This window comes from Cricetulus griseus, chromosome 5, assembly GCF_003668045.3.
Source record: "Cricetulus griseus strain 17A/GY chromosome 5, alternate assembly CriGri-PICRH-1.0, whole genome shotgun sequence".
Lineage (NCBI taxonomy): Eukaryota > Metazoa > Chordata > Mammalia > Rodentia > Cricetidae > Cricetulus > Cricetulus griseus.
The window spans coordinates 28,423,743-28,436,876 of NC_048598.1; the positions used below are offsets into that span (position 1 = coordinate 28,423,743).

The 13,134-nt window shown below is 38.3% G+C and overlaps 1 protein-coding gene across 4 annotated transcripts in view; it reads right to left on the bottom strand.

The window, feature by feature from the left end:
* Kifap3 (kinesin associated protein 3) overlaps positions 1 to 13,134 on the bottom strand; it is a 111,842-nt gene that overhangs the window by 3,288 nt on the left and 95,420 nt on the right. Inside the window, exon 20 of one of the 4 annotated variants that reach the window (XM_035445128.1) lies at positions 144 to 1,697. The exons of the other annotated variants lie outside the window; for them this stretch is intronic. Within the exon in view, the coding sequence (XP_035301019.1) occupies positions 1,652 to 1,697 (46 nt within the window). The 3' untranslated portion in view covers positions 144 to 1,651. Of the gene's footprint in view, positions 1 to 143; positions 1,698 to 13,134 lie in introns of those variants that run through there. 4 annotated transcript variants of the gene reach the window in all.

Genomic DNA, 13,134 nt, shown 5'->3' on the forward strand with positions numbered 1-13,134 from the left:
CACTGGCCTGGACCAACACCAGGAGATTCTGACCATGTCAGCCAGTGGTCTCCAGGGAGGAAGGGGACTTAGCAGATTCTCAGAGATCGAGACTTGCACATTCAAGCTGAATGACTGCTTTTCTGTATTTTTATGATTATGTATTTTTATGGATAGGCAAACTTCTCATCGCTGCTTTCTTATGTGGTTTGTCAACTGAACAAAGAATATATTTAGACATGCCCATGTGCTACACTTTTCACTATAATGTCAAATTCTCTTTTTCTACCTTTCTTTTCTGAATACACCAGCTATGTTGCCAATAAGACTCTATATCCTCAGGTAAGTGAAAGTAAAACCCACCCTTAAGTGTGGAACTTTTTAACATCCCTTTGTTTAAGCCACTGTAGCAGGTTCTAATACTGCAGACAACAGTTCCTGGTACCATGAGTGTATGCTACAATGTGTAGGGCAGCATTTGGGCTTTACAATATATCCCCTTACTCCCTGCCCGGGAAGAAAACTTGAAACTCTTAAAACTGGCTCTTTTTATACCTTATATACTATAGACTAAGCTTTTAAAAGATATTTAAAATATTCTAACAAGCTTGGAAAGTACTGTGACATTGTAGATCCTTCTGTAGTTATGGCTGTCTTTTAAACTAAATTCATTATGAAGGAAGCTACAGTTTTCTTCATTGATCTTTTATTTGGGTTGTTCTAAAGAAGTGGGGGACAAGACTTTTCATGATGCTAAACCTTAGAGACAGATATTCTTTTGGAACACATGGACACAAAACTAGGAGGTCTAACAAGTATTTAAATGGGAATAGAAATATTTGGAGTGAAATATTTGGGGTAAGTTCTGAGAGGAACAGAAACCATAAATACAAAGGGGCAGTGATGCAGCAAAACCTGTGCCCTTCTGACTCAGGAAGACTTGACATGGCATCAATAGTATCAGGGACACTGTGTGTCCTTATCAGGGACCTAGGAACCCAAGGAAACGAAGTTGTGATGTGCAGCATCTGCTCTCGCTCTACATGACCACTGCATTAGACAATAGCTTGTGACATGTGGCTATACATACATGACTATTTAGGAATATTCAACTTTAGTCTTTAGTGTTAAGATAGAACATTTTAAATCATTGAATTACCCAAACTCAGTATATTTTCTTAATAATATATAATTCTAGTCCTAAGACAAAGGCTCTCTCTGATAATAACAAGGGATGGTAATGTCAACAAATCAATCTTCTATAAAGTTTTATAACCAAACAATGACTTTGGGGTACCTGGAGAAGAAAATGGAAACAAATCCTTTAAAGTTAAAATTATACTTATAATCCAACATATAACATTAAACACTTAGAATTTGTTTCTGTAAATCTATAGATTTAATTGGCACAGAGAAAGTAGAAGCTTGAAGTTTGTCAATGTCTATAGGACTTGAAACAAATCTTCAAGCAGCATTCACTAAGATTCTGAACTTTTGATGATTCAGAGGGAAAACAAAATCTGAAAATGACAGGCGATGCTTTACATGCAGCACATTCCAAGGGAATAGCAGCCAGTAGGACTCCTTGGCACACTCAGGTTTCTGTGCCACAGTTGACATTCCTGGAGAAAGGGAAGAGAGGCACCTACCTCGGGCTGCTTGTGAGGCTTAGCTAGTGCACATTTGTAAAGCACTTTGAAATCCTTGGATGGAAAGTGCTGTGTAAGTGAAAAGCATCATCATTATTTTACTATAACTAGATCAAGCAACACATGTCTTTTTCTTCTTTTGAATTCCTAAGTCAGCAATACAAGTACAAGCATGTAATGAATTTATTAGTGGATGTTACCATGTAAAATACTTTTGATAATTTTTTTCTTCCATAAGCTCATAGGATCTAAGATCCAAAAAAAATTTTTTTGAAACAATCTTGTTTGCACTTCAATTGACAACACTTGACAGATATCATCTGGACCTTGTCTTAACTGGAAATGGTGGTGCTTAGGACTCTGAGAAGGCAGTGCTATGGATGGATGTGCCAGAGTGCTAGAAAGTTCGTCATTACAGTCCTCTGAAACCCTATCCACGTAGCCTTAGAGTTACTTTCTGTAGCCACACATGAAGTCTAATTCTTTCTGCACAACCTCATCACCCTGTTTATTCAATCATCAGCATATAATCTCCAATCTTTGCTGTTCATGTGTTTTCTGAAAAACTGTTATTTTCATTACCTTAAAATAAGGAACATGAGTTTATATGATATTTATGATGTGGTCTGAAATCACTACAGCAGTAGAGAACCATGCCACCCTGAATGTGCCCAATCTTATCTGAACCCAGTACAATATATAGAGGGAAACTCTCCCTGACTTTATTAATGTATCTTAAACTCCACTGACCTTAAAACATGTCATGGGCTATTATGACAAAGTAGTCTAAGAAGTAGTATGTAAGCGTATGTATAACTGTGCATGCAGACACAGAGACACACTGAGTTTTCACCTGTCACTAAGTTGGATGTCATTGTTTACAGTCTGGCACTGTCTTTAGGGACTCTACACTTCATTACTTAGTCTTTGCAATCAATATACTTATAAACAGGGGATACTGACTTTTAGAATCACTCATTCTTTGTGACTCACAGATGACATTAAAAGCTGGGTTTGTTTTGGGAACTAATTTGGTAGTTTGAATGTAATTGGCCCCCATAAGCTCATAGGGAATGGCACTATTAGGAGGTGTGACTTTTTAGAGTAGGTATGGCCTTGTTGGTGGAACTGCATCACTGGGGGGGGGTGGGCTTTGAGGTCTCATATGCTCAAGCCATTCCCAGTGACCCAGTTTACTTCCTGTTGCCTGCTGATCAAGATATAGGATTCTCAGCTTCTTCTCCAGCACTATGCCTGACTGAATGCTGCCATGTACCACCATGATAATAATGGATTAAGCCTCTGAAACTGTAAGACAGCCCCAATTTAATGTTTTCTTTTATACAATGCATGATCATGAGAACTCTTCACAGCAAGAGAAACCCTAACTAAGACAGAAGTTGGTACCAGGACTGGGGTATTACTGTGAAAGGCCTGTCCATGCATTTGTTTAAAGAATATGGACCTTGGGAGTGTGGATTAGAAAAGCAGTTGAACACCTTAAGTGCTGCATAATGGGCTATCCTCGTAGGAGCTGAATGCTGAATGTGACTTGATGAACTGTGTGGGCTGGCTCAAGAGGTTTTAGAGAAGAATTTTAGTATGCTGCATGGAGATCATTCCTGTGATATTTGGTGATAAATGTGGCTGTCCTGTGCCATTGTCTGAAGAGTCTGCCAGAGGGTAAAGTAAAGAGATTTGGATTAATTCTGTTGACAGAAGAAATCTCAAAACAGCCTAGTATAGACCCTGTCATGTGGTTATTAGTAGTAACTGTAATGAAGATTTATAATGCAAAGGAGTAAGCTGAGCAAGGAAAAATAAAAAAATATACAAATTGAGAAGAAAAGGAGTATCAGTAAGTGGATTGGAACTAAGTCCTGTGCCCAAGGAGGTAAACAAATTAAGAAATGGAATAAAGGGAGTGGTGACCTCAGGGCAGGATTCTACCCAGTTAAGTTTCCAACTTGTGAAAAGGAATTAAAAACTTAGACTTGGGTGTGGTGGTGCACAGCTTTAATCCCAGAAACCAGAAGGCAGAAGTTAGTGGCTCTCTGAGTTTGAAGCCAGCCTGATCTATAGAGCAAGTTCCAGGACAGCCAAGCTTAGGCAGTGAAGGAAACCATGAAAAACAGTAAGCTGGTAAAGATATAATTGAACGAGGGTGCTATATTCCTGCCCCAGTAAGCAGCATAACTTGGCAGCTATGGCCATGCAGTTCTGGCTTTAGAGTCAAGGAGAAACTAAGGAAAGTTACTAAGTCCAGGCATATGTCAGGGATGTCCCTGAATGGAGGCCTAAAAAGACCATTGCGTGAAGCTGTAGAGGTGAAACCTGGATTGCCTTGGGTACCGCAAGATGTTAGAGATGCCAGAGTCATGGGATACCTGCTGAGGAGAGCTGCTAACAGGGAGTAGAATCAGCCCAAGAGAAAAAAAAGTGTGTCACAATCAACAAAGCTGAAAGGAGTTGGAGATCCAAAGACATCAGACACGAAGATGCAAAGTTTGAAGTTTTCCCAGCTGGCTGTTGGTCTTGTATTTCCTCACTATGCTCCCATCCCTACGTTTTGGAATGGTAATGTATATCTTGTGCCATTATGTGTTGGAAATATGTGATCTGCTTTTTGATTTTGATTTTATAGGGGATTACAGTTAAGAGATTGTATGAATCTCAGAAGAGACTTTGAATCTCACACTTTAAAGCATTGTTGAGACTCTGATAGACTATGTGGGCTTTTTAAGTGGACTAAACGCACATTGCATTATGATATTGTTACAAATTTATGGGGACTAGGGAGTGGAATGTGGTAGTTTTGGATGTAATTGGCCCCCATAAGTTTATGAGGAGTGGAACTATTAGGAGGTGTGGTCTTGTTGGAGGAAGTATGTTACTGTATAGGTGGGCTTTGAGGTCTCATATGCTCAAGCCACTCCCAGTGACCCAGTTCATTTCTTGTTGCCTGATGATCAAGATGTAGGACTTTCAGCTTCTTCTCCAGCACAAGGTCTTCCCACATGCTGCCACGTCCCACTATGATGGTAATGGACTAAACCTCTGAAAATGTAAGTCATCCAATTAAATGTTTTCCTTTATCAGAGTTGTCACGGTCAAGGTGTCTCTTAAGACAGTAGGATGTTAAGTACTTAATATACTGTGAGTACATCTGTAATGAAAGGCAATGCATTGCTCTAACACAAGTACAGTAGGACACTAAGTAATACAATGTGAGTGTGTCAGAGATACAGTACAATCTCTACAGCAGAGGCTACAAGGTCTTTACACAAAGCAGCCAAATTTTAAGGCATTGGCCATTATATTTCTGTCATATATATTTTGGTTGTTGTTCCTTGTATTAGAATGTAGTGCCATGGAGGGCTATGGTGGTAACATTCTTTACCATATATGAGGCATCTAATCATAGAATCCGACATGGAATGGACAATTCTTATCAATGTCTGAATGGATGAGTCTGGGGAGACAGGTAGGATTACACAGGTTAAAAGAGCGATGCAGATGGCACAGAGGCCCGAGTAAGAGTAGCAAGCAGTGTGTTCTGGTCAAATTCTTTAGTGTGTGACATGAGCACACAGCACGACTGCAGGTCTAAGTGTGAGTAGCACTAGACAGTAAAACTCTTCATAAGCCATACTAAGCACTGCATGGATTTGGGGAACTGTCAGTAGTTTTAAAGAGTTATGGTCTAATTCCATATTTTAGAAAGTCATCTGTGGTAGGAAAGGGAGCTGAAGTGAAACCAAACACACGGAAAACATTTAGGAGGTAGTACAGCTGCTAACCTGAAGAAATAAGTAAGAGCCTTTATGTCAGTAGCCTTGTAAACAACAGTTAGAAAATTGTTACAGTTCAAAACAAAGGTTAATGTGTGTGTGTGTGTGTGTGTGTGTGTGTGAGCATGTGGGACTGTGTGTGAGTGCATGTGTGAGTATATGTGAGAGCATGTGTATGTATGTGAGCGTGTGTGTGTGAGCGTGTGTGTGTGTGTGTGTGTGTGTGTGTGTGTGTAACCATGTGGGACTGTGTGTGAGCATACGTATCTGTGTGCAAATGTGTGAGTATGTGTGTATGTATGTGAGGGTGTGTGTGTGTGTGTGTGGTGTGTGTGTGTGTGTTGAGAGAGAGAGAGAGAGAGAGAGAGAGAGAGAGAGAGAGAGAGAGAGAGAGAGAGAGAGAGAGAGAAAGAGAACATGTGTGAGCAAACACATTTTTGCAAAAGTCAGATGCTTACTCAGGAATGTTTCAGCTCTCTTCTTCTACCTGTGGTCCTGGAGGCTAAACTCAGGTTGTTAGGTTTGGAAGCAAATGCCTTTAGCCACATAGGCATCTTATTAGCCTATTTTTCCTGTTTTGAAATGAGCTTTTAGTTGCAAAAACTTTACTAATTAGATCTGAGATCTAAGCGGGAAAATTTAAAAAACTGGCTGAAAATTTTAATAACTACAGATAATCAGAATGAAAACCTTGCCACATTAGAATAGATGTTTCAAGAAATAGCTAAAAGGCTGCTGTATTCCAGGTGATGAAGTCAGACAGTTTGAGAAGCCAGTTATGCCATGTTTTCGAAATCACTATTGTAGGAAGAGAAAGCTAGACAAGTAAATAACGCCTAACAAGGTGGTGTCTTAAACTGGAACCCAATGTAATTCAACGACAAGCCACTAGATGGTGAGCTTACTGTACCCAATGCACCACTAGTTTTAAAGCAAAGCTTATCAAATTTAAACTGTATTTAACACTGATGGAGCATGGTTTGCTTTGCTTCCTCGGATAATTAATATCTTCATTTTATAAGTGTGAAATAATCTAGTTCACAAAACAGCAAACACTTATTGTTGAATGTAAAATTTGTGACTGAGGGGGGCTAAGAAAGAAGTTAAAAGAAAAGATGTCACTTGTCTTTGGCACTGAAATTTAGCTTGCTATTAAAGTACTATGTTTATAGCATAGTTTGAAAAATGTCATGGAACCAAAATCAGGAACATAGTGTTTTGTATGTTTACCTATAACACACATATATTTTAGATTTCTCTAAGGTATTAGGTTTCTTTGTTTTTTTCCCAGACAGGGTTTCTCTGTGTAGTACTGGCTGTCTTGGAATTCACTTTGTATACCAGGCTGGCCTTGAACTCACAAAGATCTGCCTGCCTCCGCCTCCAGAGTGCTGGGATTAATAACTGTATAATTCAGAAAATAAAATCCAAGAGCATGATTATGTAGTCTTTTGATGAATCTGACATATGTACACACACACACACACACACACACACACACACACACACACACCAAGAGTTTATCTGCAATTTTACATTTACTTTTGTGTGCTGTATATACATAATTACATTTTTCTTTTATTACTAATAAAATAAAGCACTATAGATAATACTGGTGGATTTCTTCATTTTTCCTTTTTATGTATATTTCTGTGTGTGCCATGTGTACCTACAGAGACCAGAAGAGGAAGCTGCACTCCCTGGAGCTGTAGATAAATAAAGATGTGAGCTGACATGGGTGCTGGGAACTGAACTCAGGTTGGAAGAGCAGAAATTGCTCCTAATCCACTTAGCCAGCTCTCCAGCCCCATAAGTAATAGTTTTTAATGAATGCAAACTAATTATGTTTTTAAAATAAAGGGCAAATTACACGAGTATTAGCAAGCTGTAGTTAGGTCATTTATCTGGGATTCATTGGACTTTTTCGTTAATGACATCTGTCGGTTGTGAGGGGACAGATTCATTTGGTTTAGTGACTATGCTGATGCTTCAGATAAAAAAGCAATTTGTGCTAATGATGGAAGGGGCATGAGCAAAACTGTACCCAACTTATTCCAATTGGCAATGAAATTCTACCTCACTGATTTTCCCTACTCTCAATTAATAGTTGTCTTTGTACACATGTAATGCTACTGTTTCCTTTGGCTATATCTTGACTAGATTCCCATGGAAGATAAAGAACACCTCGACTACCAAAAGGTAACACACCGACTCCTGGGAGTACTGACACCCACATGGCACAGCATGGAAGGCAGAAATGAAGGAAATTAAAGATTCCTCTCTTTTCTCATCAATTGAAAAGAATTAGATGTTTTATTTCACTAGCCCAGAGTAATGGCTAGCACTTGTCTGGGTAAGAGCAGGAAGTCACTCATGAAGAAAATCACAAGCATTTCCATACATGTAAATGGTTTCTGAATTTCTATCTTTTTTCCTCCTGTATCCACATGGGAGGAGCCTTTTCTTGCTGATCTAGCTTGCCATCTTACCACCTTACTGGAAATTCTTTCTATTCTTGTTTTATCTGTTCTGCACATTCAAGGAAAACATTTATAAATCTTGTATTATTGTGAGTTAACAGTGGCTTTCTGAAGAGAATAATGGCTTGAAAGAAAGAACCACAGCTATTAAGTGGCACTTTCCTTTTCCTATTTGTAGGGTAGGTGCCTAAGTCTGTAAGTCTCTGGCCCTCTGGGGAAGTCTTTTGGTTAGGATATACTATTAGCTGTCTTTAACTATATGTCTTCAAATAAGCATGAGAACTTCTTGAAACTGGCGGATTTTATAATGTCAAGTGATGCCTTGATTCCCAGCACTTACCAAGTGGCTTAAATAACCCCTGTGCCAATAAACTGAGTCATTAGCACCTCTTTTAAATAATTGTTTGTCTGTTACTGTTCCAACACTTATATAATCTGTCATAATGCCTTTGTTCTTTATAAGGTACAAAAATTACCGTTATAGGTTTCAAATAGAGACTATCATCTCAGTAGCAATGTTTTCTCAGTGATAGATTAACCTGCCGTCTGGTACTGAGTGAGTTAAATGTGAACACCAAAACTAATTACTGTGTAATGCTAACCTTAGTTGCTGGTTCATTTTGAGACTCTTTAAAATATGAACTGTGTATTTTACCCCTATGCACTCTCTTAATGATTTGTTTTTTTAGACTGAAATCACTTCCAGCCATCAGTTATACTCTTGGTCTCTACATATGCACTTTTCCAAGCACAAATATTTCTTTTTCCTATTGGTCTGCCAGCCCTGTCAGAGCAAATTTCACTTTAAACTAAATGCTATGATACTTAAAACCTCTTGGATTACTTGGGCTGCTAGTGTGATCTATGACCTTCCAAGAATGACAGCTGAACTTTCCAATTTGCTTATACTGCTTGGGGAGCTAGAAAGCACATGCCAGAAAGGAAAATGTTTCTGATGTTGAACAGAGAGGGGGGTTCTTGTCGGAGGTGGGGGCAGGAGACTATTAAGTACTGAAAAATACTAATAAGAAATGAAAAGAAACTAAACATGCTGTAAAGTAGAATACCTCAAACATAATTCCAAAGTTAACACTAGCACTCAAAGTCTCTAGCTGGACTAACTGGTTAAAATGTAAATAACCATCTTTAGTTACTGTAATTTAAGCACCATGTAGAATCCTAGTTAGGCTGCACTCCTGGAGAAAGTAAGCCCTAGAAATGAAAAAGAATCTAAAATCATCCTGATTATTACCAAATAGCCAGGCTATATCAATTTCTACTTTTCTCTATAAAATAGAAATTTGACATATGAAAAAAATCAGAGGCAATACAGTCATATAGCGCGCCTGCTACCCTACTGACATACTACTCTCTCTTAAATGAAAAATTATGGCTTTCTGTGAAAACTCATGTATCAAAAATTCTTAAGTAATCAATAGAATTTGGGAAAATTTTCAGCATAGTTTTGAAACTTTTCTCTTCAAACATCATATAAGACACAGATGAATACATGTCTTTTAAAAAACTCTCTAAAATGTCATAAAAATAAGATGCTTAACATCAAGTTTGCAACTTATCTCAGACTATTCACCCATCTCTTTCCTTTATTTTGCTGAATAGCAGACAAATCATGTCTGTTGTTAAAAATCATAGCAGTTTGTAATTAGAGACTTTTTTGGAAGATAAATTAAACTAGGTAATAGTTTTCAAAACTTAAGAAAAATGTGTAGATTACAAAAATATAGCTAAACACCTTAAAAATCTAGACAGCTAAAAAAGCACATCTGAAAATCTGATTATATGTAAATTTTTAATTGTAAATATGCAATAAAGCACCTTTGCCCTTATTAGGCTATTTTTACTATTTATGGCAGGAGGTGCGATCGCTACTCGGCAGCTGCTAACTCAAGCATTCCAGCAGTAAGTACAGGTAGATGCAAGAAAAGCCTTCAGAGCCCGATGCTGGCCAGCATCAAAGCAGATCTCTGCATTTACTTTATAGGCTTCCTTAGCCTGCAAGAATACACTTTGTTACAGCAGTGGTCTGTCCAAAGATCTCAATCCATTTTCTACTTAGGCTTGCGGCTAACTATGGACTGTCTGGTTACAAGCCTTCTGACAATAAAATAGGACACTGCTATCCTGTCTTCAGAGTAGAGCTAAGCAAACACTGCCCTTGTGCCAGGCAAGAGTGTGGAAGCACAGGATTCCAGCAACAGTTGTTCTGCTTGACACCTTGGGACCACACCTTACGTTATCCTCAAAGGCATATGGCGGCACTGCAGACCCTTGTCTCTATCAGTGATGCACATGACATTTTATTTTAGTTAAAAGATAACTGAACTTATTGAATTCAGCAAAACTAACTGACAAATGAATTTAATGACAATTCCTGAGCTTGATTAAAGCTAGTGAGGTACAGTGACTTCAAAACAAGAGTGTCTGGGTGAAAATTCTGCCTTTAGTCTCTTTTTACAACTTCATAATTTCGTTCTTTGAAGAATAATGACTATCACACTTTTATTCAGATCACAACATTTTCAAGTCTTCTAATCCATTCTTAAGTATATATTTAGTACTGTTTAACTTCGATTATAACTGCCATGTTATATGAAACAATGAAGATGCACCTAAAAATGCCTGGGAAATTCTGGCTCCTACATACAATGCAGTAACAGTGAAGAGATACTCCAGCACATGTGACATGTCTCTTGCACATGCTTTCTGTTTGCCTTTACAAGGCTTCCACATAAGTCATGGAGATTTATGGCTATGCAGAGGCATGCTAATTATTGTTGCAGTAAAATAACGTCATGGGCAATCAGACTTTCTTTTTTCCATAGCGAGAGTAGACTGCTTGTATAAACTGGGTAATTCAATCAAACACTCAGATGCTACATCACGATAAATGCAAATGCAGATCACCTTTCGGAAAACTGTGGGCTGTATCATACTCTACATCCCAAGGGCTCATGTTAAAGGAGTAAATTGAGGGGCAGGGGATTTCATGCAAGTTACTTCCCACACTGCACACCTACTTGTGCCCAGGCAATTGCTGGTGGTAGTTTCTTTATTCAGGAGCACAGGGCAGGAAAACACTGAGGGTGAAGTATTTTACTCTGTGGTCTTTGTGCCTGAGGGTGTGGAAAAGCCTGGTAATCTGGGACTCACATGAAAGCTGGGCAAAGATGGGGATTTTTCAGGGTGATGGAAATGCGCTTTTTAGGTTATAGTCAGTAATCCTAATGTACATGTAGGTAGTATGCCTACGTAGTTGTTCCAAGTCTAACGGGCCAGGAATAGTGACTCCACTAAAAATAACTCTGGTTCCTAGTTGCTGGTCATAAACAGTCTTTTTCTCCATGTAGAGAATGAGGTAAACGTACAATTAGTTGTATACTATTTGTAAAAGCCCTGAAACCCACTGGTAGATAGATAGATAGATAGATAGATAGATAGATAGATAGATAATCTTTCCCCTGTTACTTTTGTGGTCCCTGGCGCCATTTTTTTTTAAATTAGCTTCTCAATCATCATCTGGAAAGAAACCATTCTGAGCAACATCATTAAAAACAGCTCTGATAAAGCATGGTCACTACTATGTATCATAAAGCAGGTACAAGCTATTTTATATTCACAGAGGTATGACACAGTACTGTCCTACATCTATAATACTAGAGGATACAATTTGAAAGGCATCATTTGAGACTCATTGTGCATTTCCAGCAGAGGATGGCAAGACACACAGCCAGAAACCTTCCTTAAACAAACTTTTGTTGTTGTTGTTGTTTAAGACAGGGTCTCAGTATGTAGCCCTGGCTGGCCTCAAACTCACAGAGATCTGCCTGCCTCTGCCTCTAGAGTGCTGGGATTAAAGATGAGTACCACCACACTGGGTAGCATTTAAAAACTGTTGTTTTTCTTACCTCACAAAAGATCTCAGAATGTTTTCTGAACACCACTCTAACTTTATGGAACTTATCATACTAATTTAACATTGCTATTTCTTTGATGCTGAGGCTAACACCCAGGAGTTCATATATGTTACTACTGAGCTACAGCCCCAGACCTTGAAAAGACAGTAATTTTAACTTACAGTTGCAGTTTGAATTGTACCTGCCTATGTTCACAGAAGCCACCTCTGTCCCTTCAGAGCTGAGGGCTCTAAATCAGCCATTTACTCTGCAACCAACTCTGGCCCCCTTAAGGGAGTTTTGCCTTTAGATACGACAGTGTGGTGCTTCTTGTTACAGATTTAACCCAAGCCAACCCTAAAATGGAAAGAACTCTTCAAAAGGTGGGATATACCAATTTTAGATACAATTTCTTCCAAAGCTAAACAAAGAAACTACAAGTTTGTATATATATGATTATCCTTCATTATCTGAGACAGAATGTTGACTATGCTCACAAAATTATTGATATGCTGTTATTGAAGAATATTGAACTATTTAAACATTAAATATTAAACTATTTGAATCTTTAACCTAAAGGGCACAAGAAAGCATCTGCTATGTCCCTAGGGTCTAAAATTAAACCATATCTATCTATCTATCTATCTTGAAAAACCCAACACTGAAATTGTATACATACATACATACATACTCATAATTAGCTTTAATGGAAACAAAGTTTAGGAATTTACTATCTTAAAATTATTCTTCTTAAGAAAAAAACAGAATGAAGTATTTGAAATACTTTCTATTACAGAGTGCCAACCTTGTCCCCTCTTAAGCAGGTCTGAATTCTATTTTATTCATAGAGGCTCTGAGCAGCTGGGAGACAACAAATGCTTTGCTTTACACTTTGGAAACCCTGAATGCTACCTAATGTTCCTGCTGGTAAACTATACAGGAACACACTCCTCAGTTTCCCCTTCTAACTACAGATATCTTCATTTTCATAGTGTATTCTGCATCTTTTTTAAAAAAACAAGAAACTTTACACATTCTAGCAATTCTTTTGTAATCTAAAATTCTTTAAATGAAAAGTTTCAAGAATTCTTCAGTACTAGGATGTCAGGTTTAAAAGATGCCCAACTTCTAACTGGGCATGGTCAGTCATGCCCAGTTAGTTCCTGGGACAGGAGGAGGTAGTACAGGACTGGGCACATGTGACATCAGCTGTCTGTTGAGTTCCTCCCTGGCCATACACCACTAGACAGTGAGACCCGGTCTCTAAACAAATTGATTCTGTTTTTGTTTTTGTCATTTGTTTCCTTGGGAATGTGTGCTC